This window comes from Artibeus jamaicensis, unplaced genomic scaffold, assembly GCF_021234435.1.
Source record: "Artibeus jamaicensis isolate MK-2021 breed Jamaican fruit bat unplaced genomic scaffold, CSHL_Jam_final contig_477, whole genome shotgun sequence".
Taxonomy (NCBI): Eukaryota; Metazoa; Chordata; class Mammalia; order Chiroptera; family Phyllostomidae; genus Artibeus; species Artibeus jamaicensis.
In genome coordinates, this window is record NW_026521854.1 from 3838880 (window position 1) to 3862336 (window position 23457).

Sequence of the window (23457 nt, forward strand, 5' to 3'; positions counted from 1 at the left end):
AGCACAGCCCACTGAAAAAAGCATTCCCATAATCCTGAACAGCACCCTCTCCGACCCTCCCAACGGAAGGAGTGCGAGGCGAGATCCTTGGCGTCCGGGTTTTATTTTATTCTCCTCCAGGGGGAGCCTGGGGCTGGGGGAGGGTGGGGAGGCAGGAGGGCAGCACGCGCTGGCCTCCTGGAAAAGTCTGGGGTGGGCCAGGCCTCGGGGGCCCCTCCTTCCTGGGCGCCACAGCAGCAAAACAGACACGCAGCCCAGGCCCAGGGCTGGGCAGCCTTTGGGCGGGGGGGGCCTTCGGGCAAGACCCCTGGCCAGGCCTCAAATACCAAGGAGGTGCTGCGCCCACCCCCACTTCACTCCCAGGTCCAGCTGGAAGCAGGAAGGCAAAGGGGCAGCAGGCGAGCTGGAGTCAAAGGGGTGGAACCCCCTCCAGGCGGTGGCCTTTGGTCTCCATCAGGTTAGGAAGCTGGTCCTTGCTAGAGGAAGGCCGTGGGGGTGAAGCTGGGAGCCGGCCCCTGTTAGAGGAAACGTAGCAGGGTGGGGGCGGGGGATTCAGGGGTCTGGTCTCAATAAGGCCTGGAGAGCATCTCCACTTCAGAGCAGACTCTGTATTTGGGGGGTCGGGGAGGGGAGGACACAAAAGGACTGTGGGAGGAATGCCTGTGTGCTGTGGGTGCAAATCGGCCCAGGGGGCTTCGAGGGGCTCCAGGGAACAGGCTTCTGGGGTGTCTGCGGATGCCAGCGGCCAGGTCCTGGGGAGGGGAGGAGGGGTGCTCCCTGCGCCGAGAAGTGCCGCTGCCGCCCGCCCCGTCTCAGCTGGGCTCTGAGTTGCCGCGGAGACCTCTCACACTGGAGCTACATAATTTCCAGGGAATGTCCCAAATTTCTGGGTCCTCCGGGAGACACCTAAAAGAGGAAAGACACAGAGATCATGCCCCATACTTCTTTTTTAAAACAGATGATGAGGGCCCTGCCCCCTGCTGGCAGTGCCCACAACTGCAGGTGGAGGGAGAAATCCTTGTCCTCATTCCTGTCCTCTAGTGGCAGAAGCTTAGATAAGTGAAGAAGCTACACTTGCTGAATTCACTAATGATCCACCAACTGAGCACGGGACGACCGTGGGGCACTTTGCACACAGCAAACAACACACAGCAGGGAACGACCCCACCCTTCCTTGGGAAAGCAAGGAAGTGGGAGGATGGACCACAGAACCTAAACCCAGAGGAGTCCCGCAGGTCGAAGTGTGACCCCCTCCTTTCAGAGACAGGGCAGGGGAGGCCAAGAGGCAGTGAATCCCCCCAAAGCGCTCTGCTGCGTAAAGGTCGAGGTGGGCCTGAAGTTCGGGCCTCTGCTCTGGTCTGCTGCCACCCCCGAAGGCACCTGTGTCCTGGGACAGCAAAGGGGGATGCGAGAAGGTGGAGGAATGGGAAGTGACCATCTGGGCCTTCCCCTCCTGGCAGGCTGGCATCGGTTTCCTTGCCAGTAGCCGGTGCCCAGCTGGTACCCAGGCCTTGCTGATGCTGTCCCCCTGCCTGGGGGGGCACTCCTTTCCCACTCCGCCACAAGGCCCAGCTCCCCCACTTCCTCCAGGAAGCCTTCCCTGACTTGCACTGTCCACAGTGATGAACCACATGTGGCTACTGAGAATTTAATGTGCTAATGTCACTGGAAACTGAACTTTCTAAACCTTTCCTCTAAAAGCACATGCGGCTTATACCACAAAGGTGGCGCTCTTTCTCCTTGTCTATGTAAACTTGCAAAAGTTGATTAACAGATGTAAAGAAATTCAAACACAGAAGTGTACAGAGCAGGATGTGACTGTGCCCCAAGCACCACCCTCCAAGGTAAGGACTTTTCACACGTTAGTGCTTCACAATCGATCACTGCTGTGTCCAAAGCTTGGTCACCAGCGAGGTGCTGGGATTCAGGGGAGAAAGGGCGGGCTGCCAGGTCCAGGCCGCCCCTCAGCACCCCGCCCAGGCACCTGCCGCACTAGTGTCCCAGGACGGCCTGGGCTCTGAGGCTGAGGTCTGGACAGGGCCCCCGCCCACTGTGGGGAAGCTGGCTGTCAGAAACCTGCAGGTCCAGGGCCAGGTGGAGGCCAAGGCCCGCCTGAGGCTTCCTGTGTTAGTCCTTTGCTTGTGCTGTCCTTGGGCCAGCCCTGAGGGCCGGGACCTCTCTGTCCTTTCAGTGGAGAGGGGTTTTGGGGAGCTAGCTGCTGGCTGGGGGTGGGGGTGGGGGATACACTGAATCGATCGATGACCCTGGGCCTCATCCCTGTGTGCGGGATGAGGGCAACAGCAGAAACATTGGCTCAGAGGAGGCATCCAGGGCCAGGCCTCCCCAGGAGCCAGGCCCAGAAGGCATGTGTAGCAGGTCAGGCTGTGAGCCAAAACGCCCCAGGGACCCTGAGGGTGCCCCCATCCAGCCTGCCCCACAGCACCCCACCAGGCCCACATACCCACAAACCAGCCGTCGTCACACTGCTGCATGACATCCACCCGGTCCCCCTCCCGCAGCTCCAGCTCATCCTCGTTCTGGGGCCTGTACTGGTACATCGCCCGGTACCTGCAGGGGACATCGTCATGGCAACCACCAGGGCCCAACCCCTTGCTCAGACCCCACCCAGAATCTACATCCATGCGCGCCTCGTCCAGCAGCCTTCCCAGGGTTTCTCGGGCTCCCATGAGCCCTGGCCCGGCCCCAGGGGTGGCGGCTCTGTCTGGATGCAGTGCCTTCTACCCCAGGCCTGCTCCCTGTCCTCTAAGCCCTCACCACCTAACCCTGCCTCCTTGGAGCTCCCTGTATCTTTGAGTCTGTTCTGCCAGTTCCCACACTTCATGCATCTACACACTGACCTTAGGGCTAGAAACACAGGAAAGGGACTGCAGCTGGGGGGCTTCGTGTGGGAGGCTTGCTTTAAGGCTGTAGGGCTGACAGGGACAGCTCGGGACACTGCAGGCAGGTGCCCCACCCCTGCCACCAAGTCACCTGTAAGCCCAGTAAGAACCAGCACTACCTATCAGGAGTTTACCAAATCCACCTGGAGGGCCAGGCGGTCTGGGGGGTCAGTGTGCTCAGCAGTGCCTGCCAGTGACCCCTACCCATGACCAAGCACCCCCAGATGGTACTCACGGGGTCCAGTGTATCTGAGTGGTGTGGAGTGAGGAGGTTCCCAGGTCCAGGGGACGGCTGGAGCCTCCAGAATGAGACAGAGAAGACCCAGGGGTGCTGAGACTCTGGGGTCCACAGGAGGAGAGGCAGACACAAGCCAGCATGAGGGAGGGCAATGAAGCGACCTCCTATTCCCCTGGAGCAGCCCTCCCTGCACTCTCCTCTGCCCCTCAGTCCCCACGCAGTGCCCAGGGGTCTGTGCACACTTCCTCTCACAGGGAGGGCTCGGGTGGGGCGGCAGGCGGCAGAGCCTGCTGCGCTGGCCGGCTGTGTGAGAGAGGGCTGCCTGCCAGAGTGAGCGGCATGTTCGTGGGCTGTTGGCACGCAGACCATCAACTGCACCATAAACTGTCAGTTCCAACCTGCCCAACGGCCCTCTGCAGTGGGAGTACTGTCCCCTTTCTGCAGGTGAGGAAACCCACATCCGGAGACTGTAAGTTACGTACGCAGGGCCACGTAGCACACTGACAGCACACCCCCAAATCCCCACCCCACCCTGTGCCAGAGGCTGCTAGAGACAAGTCACAGAATTGGGGTCTGAAGGGTCAGGACCTAGAGCCAGCTAGCTACCCCATTCTCCCTGGGACGCAGCTCAAAGGCCACAACCAGCGTGAGGGCCGGAAAGGTGTACAAGGCCAGGGCAGGGCTGCAGTGCCAGGTTCTGCCCAGTCACCCCACTAGTCAGTCCTGGGGCAGGCTGGGAAGGGTTTCCAAGTGCAGCCCTGTCACGGGCATGGGGGTAACGGGATAGGGGGCAGGGGGCAGCTCTCCACCTGATGCAGGTCACTTACCTGGGCCTGGGGTCTGTGCTCCTGCGTGGAGAAGGAGAAGCCAGTGCGGCGGGGGGAGGTCCGGCCCCCGCAGTCGCTGAGGTCAGTTGGACTGCGCGGCATTACTGGGGAGCTGGGGTGACGGGCGGCCAGCCGGGCAGTGGTCAGACGGGGCGACGCAGGGAGCTGAGGGCCCTCGTCGCAGACTCGGAGCCTAGGCTCACGGCACACCTGCACATAGCTGGCAGGGAAGATGCCCTGGCGCCCTGTGCCCGAGATGCGCCCCTCGTACCAATTCTCATTCACCTTTCGGATCAGGCAGATGCGTTCCCCCTGTGGGGAGAGAGGAGTCAGCATCTGGAGGGCCTTCCTGGGCCCACGCGCCCAAGGGTGCCTACACAGGTGCCCAGAGGGATCTGGCTCGGAGGGGTCGGCAGGTTATGCCGAGGTCAGAGGACTAGGAAGCGGAGGGTCAGGAAACCAACCGCAGCTGCCTGGCAGAGTGAGCAGAAGTCTCAGCCCTTCCCACAGGATGTGGTGCTGGGTTTGGGCCAGGTCCTGCCTCTTGGGAATACCTCCACGCACCCCCTCTGAGTTCCCAGCTCTCCCAGCAGAGCTCCATGCACAGGCGGCCGGCGGCAGACAATACAAACCCAAGCCAGGCCCTGCCCATTTCAAGCTGCGTGGCCTTGGCCAAGTCACTCTGCCTTTGAGCCTGTTGCCTTGCCTGGGAAGGGAGGGAAGCAATACTGTCGCTGTGAGACACAGCGGAGACCAATGTCAGATCGGTAAGGGGTGCTGGGCGCACCAGCCACCACGGCCAGGACTGGGTCCTGTCCCCGCCTCCACTTGGGGTGACCCCGTCACCATTGCCAACAAACTCCTGGAGGGTGGCCGGGGCTTCCTCAGCCCTGTGATGCGACTGAGGTCGGAGTGGGGGACTTCCCTGGAGAAGGACGTTCACTAGGGGCGTTCATGGCCTCCGCCCCAAAAACCAGCTGAAGGGAGACCAATCCCCTGCGTTCTAGGACAACTATTTTTCAAGCTTTCTGGAACACAATCTATAGTAAAAATTGTGTTGTACCAACCCAATACACAGCACGCACACACGTGGGCACATAAAGGCCCACCCTTCCTACATGCAAGATGTTCTCATTTTCCAGCTTATTCTTTTAAAAATGCGGATTGTGACCCTCAAAACCTATGAACCTGGCATTGAAAGAAAAGCACAACTATTCTACAAGTTTCAGACTTTTTAAAAATGGGCTAAGTTAAGAAAAACATATCCAAAGAGGCTGAGAAAAAAATGGAAATACTGGATGAAGACAGACACACCTGGCTCCCACAACATGTTTTAGGGCACGCACTTCCCTCTGTCTCCACCCGCCCCCGCCGGCTGCCCAGCCTGGCCGCACCTTTCGGAAGGACAGCTCCACCTCCAGATCCCCCTTGAAATTGTACTGGGCCACCGCTTCTCCATACTCCAGCACCTGGTAGGTCGGGGACCGGAGGGGCTTGGGGACCTCATCTGCAGGCAGCACCTGCGGGAAGAAAGACCATGAGAAAGGATCAGCCTAGACAACAAAGGCGGTATAAGCGAGACCTGTGCCCAGGCCAGAGAGGAGACAGACACCTGACACAAGCCTGGGGTGGCCAGGGACAAGCCAAGGGGACTGTGAGCCTGAAGTACATGGAGTGGGCATTACTGGCTGGGACAATGGGTGCCCGCGTGGAAGCCAGTTCAGTGAGAGAGCTGAGCTCGGAGGGCAGGGAGCGCCTGGTGGCTGCTCTAGAAGTGAGGGTCTGATATTTTACTGTTGCTGAGAACCGAGGGTCTCTCTTCCTCCTCCCCATCTACCCCCAGTTGCCCAGAGTCCACATGTTCTCTTCACTTCACCTGACTCATAAAAACCTAGAAGCTAATAAACTATTTCATACTAAGGTGTAAATACTGATGGCATGGAATACTTTTTCTACTTTGTGAAGTTTCAGGATCAGAGAGACAGTTCTGAGGGTCATGGAGGCCCACTGATGGCTGGCAAATCAAGAGCTTGAGTGAAACAAGAACCTGACCCCTGGGCCGAGGAGGAGGTCACAAAGGAAAGGAGAACACAGTTTGAGCTGAATAAAAATAAATCTATCAGAATCTGTGAGATGTAGTTAAAGCAGTGCTGAGAGGAAAAGTTATAGCCTTAAAATGCTTATATTTGGGAAAAAATGTTTCAAATCAGCCATTTAAATGACCACCCTAAAAAACTAGAAAAGAAGAGCAAATTAAAATTAATGTAAGCAGGAGAGAATAATAAAGAGGCAAAAATCAATTATATGGAAAACAAAAATAGAGAAAAATCAATAAAATCAAAAGTTGGTTCTTCAAAAAAAAATCCATAAAGTTAGCAGTCTCTAGGCAGAATTAGAGAGGTAGATACAATGTGTCAATATCAGGAATGAAAGAAAGGACATCACTACAGATCTTAGCAACATTAAAAGGAAATAAGGAAATATTATGAACAACTTTAAACCAGTAAGTTACATGGCTCGAAATCCCTTAGAAGTCACAAATACCAAAGAGAGCTGACGGTCCTGTACCTGTCAAACCCAGAACCTGTGTCCAGATTCGGAGTCTGGATCTTCTACTTAACACCGTGTCCCCGAACCTCGCAAGCTCATCTGTAACATGGGCGGGTCTATCAGTCCCCTGGGTTAGTGGAGGGACAAGGAGGTCATTCAGGTGGCTCTGGGACAACATTGGTTTGAACTGTGTGGATCCACCCATACACAGATTTTTTTCCCCCAGGGAATAAACTGGAACATTTTTGGAGATTTGTGACAATTTGTGAAACTCGCCCATGAACCGCATAGCCTAGAACTATTTTTTAAAAATTTAAGAAAAAGGTCATGGCCCTGGCTGGTGTGGCTCAATGGATTGAGTGCTGGCCTGTGAACAGAAAGGTTGCTGGTTCAGTTCCCAGTCAGGGCACACGCCCAGGTTGCAGGCCAGGTCCCTGGTACAGGGCGCACAAGAGGTAACCACACATTGATGTTTCTCTCCCTCTCATTCTCCTTCCCTTCACCTCTCTCTAAAAATGAATAAATAAAATCTTTAAAAAAAAAGAAAAAAATTATGTCACAAATACATAAAATACATGTATTTTCTGTTCCTTATGATTTTCATAATAGTATTTTTTATCTAGCTTACTTCAGTGTAAGAATAGAGCATATAATACATATGACATACAAAATATGAGTCCATTGATTGTTTATGTTACCCACAAGGCTTCTGGTCAACAGTGGGCTAGTAGTAGTTAAGTTCTGGGGGGGCCGGAAGTTACAGTAGATTCTGACTGTGTGGGGGCAGCACCCCTAACCACTGCACTGTTCAAAGGTCAACTGTACAGAAGAGGAAGATGCTGCAGGTGCACGTGACCTGGAAACGTCACACACTGTACTCTTGCCAGGTGTCATTAGGATTCACCCCCAAGACGGCTTGAGACAGACGGGTTCTGCATGGTGACAGGCTGGGGCACTGACGGGGCTGGTGGTCCCTGCTTCTCCCCATGGGCTGGGTTCCACCTTCAGCCCTCACGGAACACACACTTCCTGAGTGATGGCCAAGTGCCGGGTTAGGGGCCGAGGTCAGGAATGAGGCTGAGACGTGGCCCCCACCCTGAGGTCCCAGTTACCTCTTGGGGAACCCGTGAGATAGGGCAGCCAGCCAGGGAGAGAAGCCAAGGGCAGACCTGGGCTCTGCACACGGAGGGGCTCCTGCTGGCTCCTGCTCACCTCCACGTAATTAGCAGGGAAGATGCCCACCCGGCCATGGTGTTCCCCCTCCAGCCAGTTCTTGTCCACCTCCTTGTGGATGTAGACGATGTCACCCTTCTTCAGGGTCAGCTCCCTGGAGGCCAGAACAAGGACAGCAGCAAGCTGAGGTCCTCCCCCTCCTCCTTCTTCTCAGAGCCCGTCCAAAACACGCAGAGTCCCCTCCACCCGCTGGGGATGCCCACCTCAGCCCTGTGCCCCTCCCTCAGAGTGCGGAGCCAGCCCCGGGGGGCAGGGGTTCGGAGAGAAGGGCACTTACTTGGGGGACTGTGCCTGGAAGTCAAACTTGAGCCTGGCAGCCTTCCTCTGTGCAGGGGGAGAGGAGGAAGGGAGCGAGCGGGTCAAGCAGCGGCCGGACCCGCCCCAGACCCTCTTGGCGCCCTGACGCTAAGGCTCCAGCCCCCTTACCTTCTTTTCTTCCTTCCTGGCAGGACTGACCCCTCGTTCGGAGGCACTAGGGTCTGCGGAGAAGGATGCGCTCAGCTTGGGAAGGCCGTGTGTGCGCGGGCGCTGGGATGGGGCTCTTCCCCTCCCCACCCAGGCACCAGCAGCAGCGGCTCTGGGATCTTCCTGCCACACCCCCGGAGGCACCAGACGGAGGCGTCGGGTGAGAGAAGGAGCAGGATCCGGTCCTTACCTCGGGTTGAGGAAGGGTAGACAAAATCCCTACGGCCTAGGAAGGGGCTTCCTCCATCCGCCATTCTGTGGGGGCTCAGGGGTCGGGAGGAACCCCGGTAAAGTGCATTCGGGAAGCTGGGGCTCCAGGCGGAGGCGGGGCTGCGGGGACACAGTGAGTGAGCCACCTGCCTGGCTTCCCGCCCCACCAGGCTCATCCCCAAGCGCCGCACGTCTGCCCGGTCGCCAGCGGCCTCCCTCCCAGGCGGCCCCCAGGCTCGCCGCAGGACGTCCTACTTCCCAAAGCGGAGGGCCGGGCCGGGAAAGGGTGCGGCCGGCAGGGAGGCGGGGGCGCACTGGGAAGCGGGGGCCGCGGCCGCCCGGCCCTCGGCTGAGGACAGTGTCCCTCTGGCGGCCGGGGACGGCGCCCCCAACCCCGGTCCCCGCGGCGAGCGGTGCCCAGTCCCTGGCGGCCACCTGCCGCCCTCCACGGCCTCCCCCCGGCCCCGCGCCCCGTCCCGGAGCCACGTCCCCTCCCCGCGCCACGTCCCCTCCCCAGCCACGTCCCGCCACCCTCTGCGCACCCCACTCACCGCGCGGGGGGCCGCGGCTCCTGGGACCGTCGGGGCGCCTGGGACGCCTGTGGGGGAGAGCGCGGTCAGGGCCCGGACGGACCGGCGGCAGTCCAGGCCGCCGCCTCTCGGAGTTCACGGCTCCGCAGGAGAAGGTGGGCGGGGCGGGTCCGAGCGGGCGGGACCCGGGAGGAGCGGAGAAGCCGGGGAGGAAGCGCGGGGAGGGGCGTGCGGAAGCGGGAGGGCGGCGCGGGACGCGGGCGGGGCGGCGGGGGAATCCATGCGGGTGGAAGTCGGGGACCGGCCGGGGAGCCCGGGCAGCCCGACGCCAGGCTGACGCGGACTCGGCCTGGAAGAGCTCTTCGGAGCCGCGCGGAGAAGCCCGCGCCCCGCCTCCCGTGGAGGAGAGCGCGGACGCGCATCCAGTCCGTCCCGGGCGCGCTGCGTGCCGCCGGAGGGGCGCCGTGGCCAGCCCCGCTCATCCGAGCGGCCAGCTGTAGGGCGCTCGGGGCCCAGAGTCTCCCAGGGGGGCTGGGCAGTCGGTACCTTGGGGGATGGCTGCCGGGTCTCAATAGCCCGCAAGTCCTTGTCCAGCTCCGCGCTCAGCTTGGCCAGCTCTCTCTCCAGCAAGACCTGGGCCGGGTGACGGGGAGAAGCTTGGGTAGTGCACAGTTGGGGGCGCCGGTCAAAGGTGAGATGTGAGAAGCCCACTGGGCAGCGCGGTGCTTGCGCTCTGGTAAAGGGTGGGCTCGGGGCAAGAGCCAGGCGAGGCCAGACGCCAGGAGGTGTGTCTCAGGGTGTCAGGAGGGCCTGGCCACAGCCTCTCACTGGCCCCTCCCTCCTGACCCAGCTCACCTATCTGGTGCCCAGGACAGTCCCTCAGGACTGCCCCATAGTCCCTCCGCACCTTTTTTTGTCAGTGGTACTTCTCTGTTCAAGCCTGCAGGACTCCTCGTTTCCTGTCCCACCGAGTCCTCCATGGCCTTCCATAGCCTAGCTTCACTGTACCAGCCGGCTCCCCGCCCCCTTGCACAGCCCAGCCTGCAGCCCAGACTTTGCCTCGGCCCCCCCCAGCCCCCCCAAGCACCCTCTCTGCCTGGCCAAACCCTCCCAGCTCCTCAGAGCCCAGCACCACCTCCGAGAACACTTCTCACCAGTTCTGGCCACACTGACCACTCTTTCCTCTGCTCCTACTTTGACCAACACACATTTATTCAACACTCGTTTGAGTGCCTACTGTATGCGGGGCAGAAGTAAACTGCGTGGGGCTGGAGGGGATCAGAGCTTTGGGATCTGTGCCCCCTGCCCGTGGTCAGGAGCCAACTTCACCCAGCATGTCTCCTTCGTCCCCCACACCACTGTCTCCCCTCCCCCACCTTCCCTGCAGCACACACCTCAATGGGCTGGGAGGGCTTCTCCACAGGGTCATCCACCAGAGGTTTCTTGGGCTAAGGGCGGGAAGGCAGAGTCAGAGGGGGTGAACCCGTTTGCCAAAATGCACTAGCTGAGGGGCGCAGCCACTTGCAGAGGGCCGGACCCACGCTCACCTTCTGCCCAGTCTCCAGTTCTTGCAGAAACTGGTTCCAAGATTCTTCCGTCCAGATGTTGTCCGCTTTCTCGCGGCGTCTGGGCAGCTGCGTGGGGGCAGACAGGCAACAGCTTGAGCAGACAGGGAAGGCTTTCAGGCCACGCCCCCTCCCTGAGGATTCCCCAGCCCCCTCCTAGTGGGTTCTGGGCCCACCTAGCTGCACAGGCCCCAACTGAAAGGGCATTATCTGCGCCCTTCCCGCAGGGGGACCTGGCCAAGAAGGCACTGGGTGCAGTGTGGGGAGGGCGCTGGGCGGGCTACCTGATTTGGGGTCTGGGACAGGTTGGAGGATGCTCCAGGATTACAGTGGAAGGTGCTTCTAGGAAACTCTTCAGAGCAGTCCCAGCTTCTTCTAAAGAAAGGGAAGGGTGTGTCTTCAGTTTCGTTTTAGGAAAACTGAGGTGTGAGTGAGAACACGGCCTGGCAGAGTGAGCTCCACCAGTCCTCTCCTGCTTGGGGCTGTGGAGCCATGTTACAGAAGGGAGAATTATGAGTGCTGAGTCCAGACCTCAGCTCTACTACCCAGCTGTGCTACCTTCTGGCAAGTTACTGAACTGCCGGAGCCTCCAATTCCATACCTGTGATATGAGAATGATTCCCATCTGGGCAAGGGCGTGGGGGAAACTTATGTGAGGCACAGAGCTGAGACCCCAGGAGAGGGCCCGACACACGCTTGGGCTCTGTGAGCAGCCTTGCCACTGGCTTGCTGAACAGCCTGCATTTGCATTCAGTCCGGCCCCGTGACTGCAGCCATGTGTCTGCTCATTCGAAGAAGCTGGTCTCTCTGGCTGCCACGCCGCGTTGTCTGCACCCATGCCCAGGGGTGTGGGACTGCATCCTCCTTCAAGGAGGAGCAAGGGCAGGGAGAGAGCCCCGGCCCTGACCCTGGAGCCCTGGGCCTCAGCGCTCTGAGCACTGGCTTCAGTGACCTCATCTGGGGACTGCTCCCGCCACATTCCAGGCACCAGGCTGTCAGAGCTGCCTTAGTCCCTCTGGGACTCCCTTCTTGGCTGGCTTTCATGCTCCGGCCTCTGTTGAACTGGAGAGTTTTCACAAAGTGGAGTGACCGTGCCAAGCTTACCAAACGATGGAATGTCTGACCGGAGGGCCAGGGTTTGTTCACTGTAGTCATGACTCTATTTTCTACTTTCAAAATAATGTTGGTATTGACCGTGAAAATGAGACTGGACTGTGTCGTTCCTAATTTAAGGAAGCTCAAGTCACAATCAAGCCTGTCGATTAATAATGCTCCTGGAGTCTTGCTATAAACCTTAATCCTCACAGCTACCCTGTGATTCCCACTTGTCAGATGGGGATACTGAGGCTCAGATTGCCGAAGTCGCCCACGGTCACAAGGCTGGTGGCCGCACACCAGCTTGAATTCGGAACTCCGAGTCCAGATCTTGCACACTTGGCCTCCATCTTTTTGATGAGTCTGAGAGCCACAGGCCGCTACGGCCGTGCCAGTGGAGTTAACCCCTCCCCAAAGGAATAAGAACCGCACCGGTTTCCCTGCAACCAAAGCTCCCGATTCCCAAGGTGGGGTTGAGCCCTTCCAGCTCCTGGCAGCCGGGCTGGGCCTATGTAGTTTGCACAGAGAAAAGCAGCCACATCCTTCACCTCTCTAGGGGGGTTCCTTTCTCAGCAGCATCTAGGAGGACACTTGGGGTCCCCCAACCCCTTGTTTTCTCTCAGGCATCATCAAAGTGATGGCCACAAGTCCATACCTAGTCACAGGACACGGGGCTCTCCACCCCATATGACCTGTGGATCTTTGGGGTGATGAAGCCCGCTGCCAACCACAAAAGCATCACAGAGGGTCCCAACCAGGAATGGGTACAAAGTCCACTCCAGTCTGCCATTCCCCTTGGGCCCTGGTGGGTAGGGCAGAATCAGGCACCATGGGGGCCCTGAGAAGGGGCTGGGCTTGGAGGTTGTGCTCGCTGTGGCCACTAGGGGGTGCCAGGCCCCACGAGGAAGCCAGGATCCCTCTTGGCCCTCAGGCCCCTTCCCCACTGCAGCTTACCCGCTCAGAGAGGTGGCCTGGCCTGGCCTGGAGGCGGGTCTGTGCAGGGGCCCTGGGTGCCTTGAGTCTGCAGAGGTGGCACAGGAAGAAGCCACTGAGGGTGGGAGAAGACAGGCAGGGATGGGGGCGGTGAGAGCAAGGGTTGGGGGCACCTGGCACCCATGCCCACCCACACTCCTGGGTAGCTTTTGGGAAGTAGGGTGGTGCTCAGAACCACTGATTGTGAGCTTTGCACAGTGAGTTTTTCACTCTTTAGGAAATCTTCAGAACAGCTCTGGGGTAGGTAGTGTCCCATTTCACAGATGAGGACAAAGAGGCCCAGAGAAATCATGGCCCAGGGTTGGGCTTTCAAACTGGACAGGGAAGCTGGGGCTATTAATTACTACCTGTTAAGGAGCTTAGATCTCACCAGAAGTGGGCTACACAAACTTCTTCAGCTGAACTAAGCTGAGTGGGGAGCCCCAGAGCCAGGTATGGCTGCAGACAGGGGCAAGCACAGGGCCAGACTGGGGTGGGCCACCCCCTCACCTTTGGGTGGTTCCTCAAAGGTCCAATCCAGCTGCAGGTCTGCGAGAGCAAAAGGAATGGATCAGGGGTGGGACAGCAGGCGAGGCCAGGGCACCCCGTGAGGCTGCCTCAGCTGCTCCCAGCCTGTTCCTGCCGGCGGCAGGAGCCAAGGGACTGAGTCAGGGCCTGAAGAATGTCCCGAGGGAGGGAAGGAATTAGGAGGGCCATTCTGGGGAGGGCTTGACATACCTCTGGCGGAAGACCTGAGCCAGCCAACCCGGGCAGCGGGCAGTGGACTCGCCCGGAACCCAGGCACCTCCCTCCTCGGTTCCCACAAAGCCCTGCTCCCAGACCATTTAGGCCTGCCCTCACCATGTCAGGTAGGGGAAACTGCACTTCCTCCTCCCCCTCTCTCCCTTTCTGAACCCTCTCCTAAATGAGCATCCTTCCCCCTTTGCCCAGATCCGTTCCACACAGAGCTCATGACTCCCTCTGGGGCTTCCTAGGAAAAGCAACTGACCGGCTGACCCACTGATCTCCCGGGCAGACAGACGTGCCCCCACAGCTCCTCAAACACCAACCAAAATACCCCTCTCTGGGCCCCATGCCTTCCTCCAGTTCCCAGGCTTTTCTGCTTTCCTTCCAAGCCCTTGGCTGGCTATGACTCACTCACTGTCCCCAGTTTCCCTGCTTGTCACGCAGGCTTCAGCCCCACCATTCTTGCCCCAGAAGCTCTCCCCCAGAACCCGGTGACTTCCACATTACCAAGTCAAATGGTCAGTGTATGGGCCCGTCAGCAGCATTTGTCACAGTGGGTCCCTTCCTCCTTCCAAATTCCTCTTCCGCTTGTCTGCAGGGAGACCACTCTGGTTCTCCTGCCACCTCCTGGCCACACCCCCTCAGTCTGCAGGGCTGAGTCCTGCTTGTCTGGGGGCCTCCCAGTGCCTTGGGCTCTGTCCTCAGGCCTCTGTTGCTCCCTCCCTAGGTGACCTTGTCTAGTCTTTTGGCTTAAAAGATAACACGTAGCCCAGGGATTCGAAACCTTGGCTGCACATTAGAATTACCTGGGCAATTTACATCAAAGTCTCTTTGAGTGAGTCCCAGGTATTTCTACCTGCAGCCCTGGCGTGGCTGCTGAGCTGAGCTATACGGACTTGTGTGTTAACTGCCCGATCAACACCTGCACTTGGATGCACCGCATCAAAAACCAAGGGCCGCTGATGCCAGCCCGCCCTCTCACAGTCCTCCCTGCAGGTAGAAGTGGCGGCTCCATTGGATGGCCTGCTCAGGCCTAAACTCAGCCAGGCCTCCTCTCGTTCCTGCCACATCCAGTCCCACCACTCTGTCTCTGAATCCCACCAGGCCTGCTGCTGCTGCCCCGGTCTGAGGTGCTGCGGTCTCTGGACTGGATGGAAGCCAGGCCTCCTGACTGGCCCCTGCCCTCTCTTCCCCACCTGGCAGAGCCTGAGCGAGCCTTTCCAGGTGTCACTTGTCAGAGCACGTCACTCTGCTGCTCAGAACTTCCCAGGGGCTCCTCAGCTCTTGCAGAACAAAAGCCAAAGTTCTTATAATGGCCCCAAAGGCCCTCCATGACCCAGTCCCATCTCCCACCACATGCCCCCTCCACTCCAGTCCAGCCCCTCCTTGATGCAAGAACATACTGGCTTGCTTCTGCCTCTGGGTCTCTGGGGTCCTCCGCTCTGCAGGGCTAACTCCTGCATTCCCTGAGCTTTCTGCTCGGATGCCACTGAGCTGAGTGGGTGGGGGCGGGGGGGGGCAACCAGTGCTTCCCTGCCAGCCTCCCCACACTGGGTGCGTGGGGCCTGTTGCTCCCTAGCGCTGACCCCGAGAGGCCATGCCGAGTGTTCGTGTTTGTTCTCTGTCTCCCTCCGGCCTAAGCTTCGCCCGGGCAGGAACATTCACTTTTGTTGTTTTTTAATCTTCAGAGCAGGAACATTCATTTTCCTACTCTTTTATCTTCAGCACCCAGAATAGTGCCGGCCCAGAGCGAGTGCTCAGGAGGTGGTCGAGAGAATGACTGGATGACTGGGGGACCTCAGGGATCCCCAGCACGCTCAGAGAACACTGGGGACAGTGTCTGCTCATCATTCCCCCACCCCCAAGGACAGGGAGGAGACTGGAGGGCACTTCCCCCCGCCCATTTCAGGACCCACTCAGCACAGAGTCTGGGGGGCTCCCTGAGCAGGGAAGTTCCTGGTTCCATCCCTCCCTTCCCGAGCCCCAGGGCCCGGAGCCCACTCAGGCAGAGAGGGCACTGGAAGGCTGTCTCACCTGGCATTTTTCGGTGAATCTGCTGGAACATTCTCCGGTACCAGTCCCTGGGACTGTCAACACTCTGGGGTCAGAAAAGGCACGGTCAGGCCACCCACCCAATAGCAAGCCACAGAAGTCCTTCCTTTGGAGTCTTTTCCCTGTAAGCCCCAGTGGGTGGGTGTGTGGTGTCTTTAATGTCAGTAACTTCGTGCGGCTCATGATACACAAAGAAGAAAAGAATTGTGGGCAGAGCCCCCATCAGTGACGACCCCAAGCTGTGAAATGCAGGGTGGGTCACACATTTTTCACTTTGCTTTCCTATATTTCTGATGTTGTTACAAAGAACGTGTGATGTGAAGTAATGGAAAATCGGTGCCATAATATCGGTGGAAATGGTCTTCCACATTCCCTGCCTCACCTGAGCCTTAAGGCAACCTTGGGAGGCAGAAAGCTTATGTCACTGACTTCAGGTTTGGGTTCAGGTTCAGGTTCAGGTGAGCCACTGGGAGCCCGGCGCCCGGGCCCACTCAGAGTCCCTCACGGCCATGAGGCCTTCTTGCCCAGGACTCTCCTCACTCGCGCAGCCAGGCATCCGCCCGGCAACCACTTCCCAAGCCCCGTGACCACGACACTAAGAAGGGTCCTCACAGTGCTGGCCCTCCGCCTTTGGGAGCCAGGGACATTCTTGAACCCCTTACTCCACAAACCACGTGCAACTCGGACACACAAGACTGTCTGTAATTTTGTGGGGCGCACAACGTTTGGAACCCATTGCAGTTGGACCCCTCATTTAGTCTGGAATGCTTGGGTACTGCCTTGGTTTCCCCCACTGTAATTCACAGAGCCACTCAACCTGGGTCCCGGGGCCCCATCCATCCCGGTCCCCAGCCCTGGACTCACAGATCGGGGGGCAATAGGCATGCCACTCTCGTCCACGGGCCCGATGCCCTCGTACTTGACCCAGCGCTTGTCCCGGCGTTTGCCGTCCTTGGTCCATGTCGCTGACCAGTTCTGGGGGTGCTGGGTGGTGGGGGTCTTCTGGGTCCCCGAGGGCCGGCTCCCAGGGCCTGGCCAGGTCTGATACCAGGCAGGGTCTGCGGGCAAGTACACGAGAGCGTCAGTCCCAGGCAGGGGCCCCACCTGGCTTCGTCTGCCCCTCGGCTCCTCAGAACGCCGATCCCTGTGGGTCTGAACATTTCAACATCTCCTCGTCAGTTTGAGCTGATGACGCAGACTCCCCCAACCTCCCATTCCCAGCAGGACCGCTGGCCTCCGCTTGTTTATGTTTTAGTTAAAGTGAATATACATGGATTTTGTCTTGAGAAATCTGTGCCCACCCACCCTGCCTTCCTGGGGCTGTCCTAAGAGCCTCCAGAATGAGGGCTGGGAATCATTACGTGCAGAAAATGTTGGGGGTGTCCCAGCTGAGGAAGCAGCAGGGTGGGGCAGAAAAAACGCTGGGCTTGAAGGGGACAGACCTGAATTCGGGCCACTGCTCTTGGGCACAGCAGTCAACCTCCAGTACCTCAGGTTCTGCTTTCAGGGGCATCATGACAAGGATTCGGGGACACCTAGCGGGTGTGACTGTGCCTGGCGCAGTGCCTGCTGCACAGCTGAGAGGCTCTGCATAAGGGACAGAAGCTCATTCACCAGACAGGGCTGCGGCCCCCGGCTTCCCCAGAGCCCTCAGCCCCAGGTCCCCAGGGCGGCAGCCTAGGGGAGGGCTTCTGTGTGGATCGTGACTCGGCCACTGCGGCTGAGACTAGGCTCCTCACCAGAAAGACGTCCACACCTGGCCAGGATGTCGAGGGATTAAATAAACGAAGCTCGAAGCCCGTAAAGCGTCCTTCCAGTGCCCAGCAACCATTTGTTAAAGGAGTCACCCCCTCAGCAGAGTGCCTGCCTGCTCCGGGCCCTGCACACAGAATCTCCCAGGGTCTCCTGGACCCTGTTGGCCCAGGCCCAGGGGACTCCCGGGAGCCCAGGGGCTGACCCGCTCTCAGGGCTGCCTGTCCACCTCATGCTGCGCTGGTTTGGGCGCCACACCCTTCCACAGCCAACATGTGCTCACACTCTCCACCCTTCCACCCCAGCCCGAGCTGCTCCCTGCCCTGCTGGAGCCCCCCCCCCACACACACACACACTTCCTTCCCTGGCACAGGGGCAGAGGGCAGGGAAGGGATGTGTCAGCAGGCTTGGGCTTTCACTCCCTCGGGCCGGCCACGCGCTGGCCCAGGAGGGGCAGTTAGCTGGGCCGGGGGCACCCCACCCCCATGGGGCTCCTGGACCAGGTTCTCTTGGACAGACCCACCTGGGTGCCGGGAAGCATCTCTCCTCGGTGGGAAGTGCCCATTGCACACAGTCCTGGGCGCAGGGTCATGGAACTGGAAATTAAGGGTGTTGGAGCCACCATTCCGGATCACAGGCACCTGTGGGGAGGGGCCGGGAGGGGCCAGGAGCAGCAGCTCAGGCCCCGAAGTTTCTGCGAAGGGTGGGAGGGATGGCTGCCAAGGCTCGGCTGCACCCCATGGGGGGGCTCCAAGTCCAGCCTGACCCCCACAGCTGTCTCCTGACCCATCCCCTCCTTCCAGTCCTTTAACCCTGCTGCTCCCCACCGGTCTTGCCAGGTCTCCTTGGACTTTGCTTCCTCACTCACCCGAGTTCCCCTGGAGGATGACCCTACGTGGGTCCGGAGGTGGCCAGGGATGAAGTCGTCCAGGCTGAGCCCAGCCGGGAGGCTGTAGGGTGGGGCCTGCATACTTGGGTCAAGGTCGGAGGACACCGGGTGCGCCAGCAGCTGTTCTGCACGTCCTCTATGGGAGGGAGGGAGGAAGGGAAAGCCCTGCTGGACTGACTGCCTGTGACCTCTGGGCTTGACCTCGGGGTGGGGGCAGAGGGGACGGCTGGGCGGGAGCTCCAGCACCCAGGAAACAGGCCACTCTGGGCACCCGCCTGCCGGCTGCCAGGGCCGGCTCCCAGAGGCACAATGGGCTGCTTGTTAGGCCCGGGCAGAGGCTCCGGGTGGGAGTGGGGGTGGGGAGGCTGGCCAGGAGCGGGCCTGCTGGCCAGGCCCTCTGGGGCTCTCACTGCACAGTCAGCCCATTCCCCCAGAGGGAAGGCAGAGGGAACTGGGGCAGCTGGCGGAGGAGGCCTGGGCACTCGGGACTTTGTTTCAGTTCCCTCTGCCTCCCTTAGCCCCGGTGTGAGCATCTGTTCCTCAGGCTGCGGAGTGGCCTTGGGCAACGGCAAGGCCGCTGCCCACTGCCCAGCAGGGACAAGGTTCCGGGGAGGGGAGAGCACAGGGCATTTCCAGGCATCAGGAGCTGCTCCTGAGCTCAGAGCGTTGTCGGCTGCCTTGTCGGCTGCCTTGTGCCAGGGTGCCAGTGGGGCGGGGGGGGGGGCGCGGGACAGAGGGCCGAGCAGTGGGTCAGAGAAACTTGTGCATGGAGGGGTGGCACTGATTCTCTCTCTCTCTCTCTCTCTCTCTCTCTCTCTCTCACACACACCCCACTTTCTCCTACACCTGCAGGCTGTTTTTTCAACAGGACTTCCTGGGAGCAGAATGCCTGATTGGCCAGTTGGGTTCTTTTGCCCCCTGATCAGAAGGGGCTCCAGGCATCCAGGAGATGGAGGTGGTGGGGTGGTCCCCACCAGAGACCAGTGGTGGGGAGCCAGCCCCCCTCGCCTGTCCCGGAGGTTGAACCAACCACCACCACCACCTTCTGAGGCTGGACCAATTCTGGTGTTTTTGTCCAGTGAGGTTTGTGTGTGTGGTGGGACCTGGGGGTTCCCGGGAGGGCTGTGAGGGCCTCTCACGGTGCTCTGTGAGTGCGTGTGTGGTGGAATGCAAGGGCAGCACGGCGCAAGTGACTTGGGGGGGGTCACCACCGGTCGGGGCATTGAGCAGCATGGGGGGTGCCAGTGAGGAGGGTGTCGGGGTGTCACCTGTGGGTGGGGGTGTGCAGCACAAAAGTTAGGAGACCAGAGGGGATGCAGGTACGAGAGGGGCTGTAGTTACTCCTGTACCCAGTCCCCGGGGCATGGAGGGTCCAAACAAGGCTGGGACAGATCCCTGTCTCTGGTCTGAGCAAGGTTTTCTTCTGACCCTTGAAAGGCCTATAGGGGACCAAGCTTTCCCGGGCCCATCCCTGGCTGCAAGGAGAAGTGGAGGGCTGGGCTGGAGGAGGGGCCGCTCACCAGCTGGATCCAATTAGGGCTCCCACCAAAAGCAACACATGCAGACATACCCCAGTTCCCGCTGCTCTCCCTCCCCTGTGGGGGGAAATCAAGGCAGAGGAGAGTGGGAGATCCCAAATGGGGGGCAGGCTGGGTCCCAGCAGCAGCCCCTCCAGGCTCAGCCGTCCCAATGGCAGCTGACCCTGCCGCCTTCCCAGCCTCCATCTATCCAGTCCTGTCCTGCTCAGTCCTCCAGCAGGATTCGGAGGGTGGGGTCCCCCCACAGCACCCTATTTTTCGGGTGTTGTTGGGGGCCCAGTCTGCCTCTCCCTGTGGCACAGCTCCAGGGACATGCAAGGGTGGGTGTGGAAGGGTGGGCTGAGCGTTTGACGTGGTAGCCCTGTCACAGGGAGAGGGAGGCATGGGGGAGACTGGCTCCTCATTGGGCAGAGGACAGAGGGGGTCCTCCCCGAGTGCAGGCCGCCCTGCACCCCCGCACCCAGCTCCAAAGCGCTGGAAGTGGTGAGGGCTCTGCGGTGGCCCGGGCTCCCTCACCCCTGGAAGTACCTCCCCGACCCGGGCTCGGCTCTAGACGCCGTCGCGAGTTATTTTCTAGCCGTGAGTCCACGTGGACAGGACGGGTTTTCTCAAACTTTCCTTTTTGTGGCTTGAGAGGGGGCACTCCTCACCTCTTTCCACCAGCAGAGTTTGGGGCGAGGACCCCGGGGGATGGCTCTGTGCCTCCTTTTAGGGCCGGGCGCAGGTGCCTCCCGGCACCTCTGCTCCCCACACCTACCTTCCCTGGCGAGCGGGTGGCGGGGACTGAGGGCGCCCGGGAGGACAGGAGCATCTCGGCCGGGCGCCTGCCTGGTACGGCCGCGGCGGGCCCTCGGGGGGAGGGCAGGGAGCGGTGCGGGCTGCGCTGTCCGCCCTCGTGACCGCGACAGGACCGGCTCGCGAGGCCGGGCGCCCGAGGAGGAAGAGGGATGGACAGAGCTGAGCGCGCCGCGAGAGGAAGGACGGGCGAAGCGCGGGCGGGAGGGCGGCCGTCTGCCTTCCTCCAATCTGGACTGGGAGCCCGGGAGGGGGGCGGGTGTGGAGGGCCTGCGGGGCGGGGGCTCGGGCCTGCGGCCCAGGCCTGCCGGTGGCCTCTGTCGGGGCGCGCGGCGGGGACGCTGTGGCCCTGGCGGAGGGGGCCGGGCCGACCGCGCGGAGGCGCCGGGAGGGGCCGCCAGGGTCCCTGGGGAGCCCGCTCTGGTTTCCCAGCTGGCTCTCCGCCCCCCATCGCAAGGTTGGCGTCGGGGCGGGCGCTGGGGGGTGGGGTGGGGTGGGGGCGAGCGCCACTCAGAGTTTCCAGCGACATTTCCAGTGGGTGGGAAGGGACCCGCTGCACTGCAGAGCCAGGACGGAGGGCACGAGTCATTAAAGAGCTGGGCGCAGCTAGCAGCTGATAACTGAGGCTGCAGCCGGGAGAAGGGAACGCGCTGCAGACGGGCTGGGGCCGAGATAGGGCTCCCCGCAGGCGGCCGAGCCCCGGCCCGAGGGGCCGACGCTGGGCCCCGCCGCCTGCCCCCGGCTTGGGAGAGAGATTTTGGGCTTGCGTAAGCGCGCGTCTGGGTGTGTGCAAGCGCACACACCCGCGTGCACGCGTTGCCAAACGGGCGAGGCTCACTCGAGCGAGCCCCGCGGCAGGCGGCCGGGGGAGGAAACCGGCCGACGGCGCGGCCCCCTGGGAGGGCCGCGCCCCTGAAGAGGATGAGGGCGGCTCCCTTCGGCGGGGACCCGGTCACCGGGTCTTGGTGTTCCCACACACCGCATTTGTTTTGATCTCGCAGCTCTTCCGCTGTTCCCGCGGCTGACTGTGGCCCCAGGAGCCCAACCCCGTGGGCTCCCGACCTCTCAGACCGTCCCTTCTCCCCTCTGCCCGGCCCCTGCGCGCTCACGGGGCCTGTGGTGGGGAGTGAGGGCGCTCGGTGAGTGTCCCCCACCAGCAGGGACAGCTCCGGAGTAGTCCTTAGCCCCTGGCTTGGCTCTGGGACCCCGAGTCCCAAATAGCAAAGAGGTACTGGGCAAATTCGGATCTATTTTTGGAGTAGTCGGTTATAAATTAGGAAAATATGAAAGCAGTCGTTGCGTATCTACTGGGGGCAAGCTCGCTGTCCCGAGGCCTCCACGCACTAGAGCGGCGATTTTCAACGCGTGTCCGCAAGAATTTTTAATACATGCAGTAGCTGCCTATCGGGTCAGGGGCACTGACCTCTTTTTCCTTGGGTGGTCAAAATAAAAATAAAAATGACAGCAGCAGCCAACACCACAACAGCCTTCCGGTGTAAATGCCATGTCTTGAACCATAAATTTATAGGTTCTATAATAGAGTTGCATTTTATTGGTCCCGTGGCATGATAAGGTTGCGTCTGATTGGTAAATTCTTGGCACCAGACATCCTTCTGTGCAAGTATAGGCCCCTGATGTCTTAAAGTCACTTTGGAGCAAAAAGGGTGGGCAATTACTATTATTACTTTTTCGGTAAGTCAATCAAAATCGTACCTTTTTGTTGTCAGACTGGCAAAAACTTTTTTTTTTTTTTTTGGTGTGCCGCAGAATTTTAATAGTTTACGTGTGCTGGAAGATGAAAAATGTTGAAAATCGCTGCACTAGAGCGTTATCAAGCGCTTCATTCAACTCAAAAATTGAGTAGGAGGGGAATGGAGGAAAGATGAAACCATTTGTTCAGTTCACGGGCTATCCGGCTGGTGTTGAAGACGCTGAAACCCTGTCGCAGTGAACAGCGGAAGGGACGCTCGGGCCGGGGACCGAGAGAGGAGCCGGGAGAGGAGCGGCTGCGGGCGGCTCTGGAGCCCGCGGGCTGCGCTAGCACACAGGGACCTCTGGGGGGCGCACGGGGAAGCGGACGCAAGGTTTCCCAGGAAGAGCTTAGAAATGGCCCCAGGGGTTCGAGTCTTGCCAATTGTGGGGGTGGTATTTTGTAAAGGCTCTTATGACACTGCGCCGGGAACTCAACGGGATACCCTCTAAGGCCCCCTCCAAGCGTCTGTGATTCTCCGGGAAAGCTGAACTATGGGGGTGGGGAGTGGACACAGCAGCCCCACCAGAGAAGACAGCCGCAGGAAGGAGGGCTGGTGGCAGTGTTTTCCCTGCTCTAGAGCTTGGACTGTGCTCCTCACCATCCCCTGCCCGCCCCTCGGGACAAATGATGTGCCCATTTCCCTGGTCACCAGTTTCCTTCCCCACCTGTCACGGTCCTCGGGACAAGGAAGGGCTGCATCTCTTTCATGTTCTTCCTTGTTCTCCAAAGATGGTGATGCTGAAGATATTCCAACTCCAGGAACCCTGGTCATGCCCCTTCTCACCAGCAGCGAGCTTCTCTAATTCTCTAGGGCTCTGACCTGGACTCCAAGATAAATATTTGATGTAGAGGGTGCAGCAGAGCTGACCACGGCCCCAACTTCCTGTTTCTCTCACAAAGGGAGCTGGCAGCCATGGGTAAGGAGCTGGGGCCTGGCTGCCAGCGACATCTCTGTGGGAACGGGGTAGAGCACAGAGCTTGGTAGGAGGCAGGCAGGCCCTGCTGGACACCCGCAGAGCCGTTTGACTTCTGCCTGTCTGCTGTCACCCGGGCTCCCCTGGGCTCATCCCCTGTCTCAGCCCAAAGCCTCCTTGGCTCTGGCACCAGCCGGAATCGTTCTCCTTCCCAAAGTCTCAGGCTCTGTGCTTGTCCCAAGGAGGAGCTATTATATAGATAACAGCTTCCCTCCACCCTGTTTCCTGATGCCCACCAGCCTCATAGAAGAGAGGATAAGAAACAGACAGCATAAGGCACCATGACTGGCCACCACTTTCCTGCCCCTATTTTAGGGGTAAAAATCCCTAAGGGAAAGAGTAGCATATCCAGAGCTTCAGCCAAGAACCAGG

General features: G+C 59.9%; 1 protein-coding gene across 5 annotated transcripts; it reads right to left on the reverse strand.

Moving 5' to 3' along the window:
* Positions 1-92: 92 nt before the first annotated feature.
* Positions 93-23241, reverse strand: SORBS3 (sorbin and SH3 domain containing 3). 5 transcript variants are annotated; one of them, XM_053668149.1, is made up of 21 exons: positions 22777-23237; positions 18005-18161; positions 17660-17732; positions 16249-16442; positions 15367-15430; positions 13096-13134; positions 12568-12661; positions 10803-10893; positions 10501-10587; positions 10348-10401; positions 9500-9586; positions 8975-9021; positions 8404-8543; positions 8175-8227; positions 8026-8072; positions 7728-7842; positions 5360-5485; positions 3966-4277; positions 3136-3239; positions 2462-2568; positions 93-906 (listed from the first exon to the last, which is right to left on the reverse strand). In XM_053668149.1, exons 1-21 carry the CDS (start codon positions 22881-22883, stop codon positions 845-847), a joined length of 2160 nt encoding a protein of 719 aa, XP_053524124.1. In that variant the 5' UTR covers positions 22884-23237; the 3' UTR covers positions 93-844. The 5 variants fall into 5 exon arrangements, with proteins under 5 accessions (XP_053524124.1, XP_037008590.2, XP_037008591.2 ...); XM_037152695.2 differs by having other exon boundaries at positions 17660-17777; positions 22777-23236; XM_037152696.2 differs by having other exon boundaries at positions 12568-12634; positions 17660-17777; positions 22777-23235.
* Between the last annotated feature and the right edge of the window lie 216 nt (positions 23242-23457).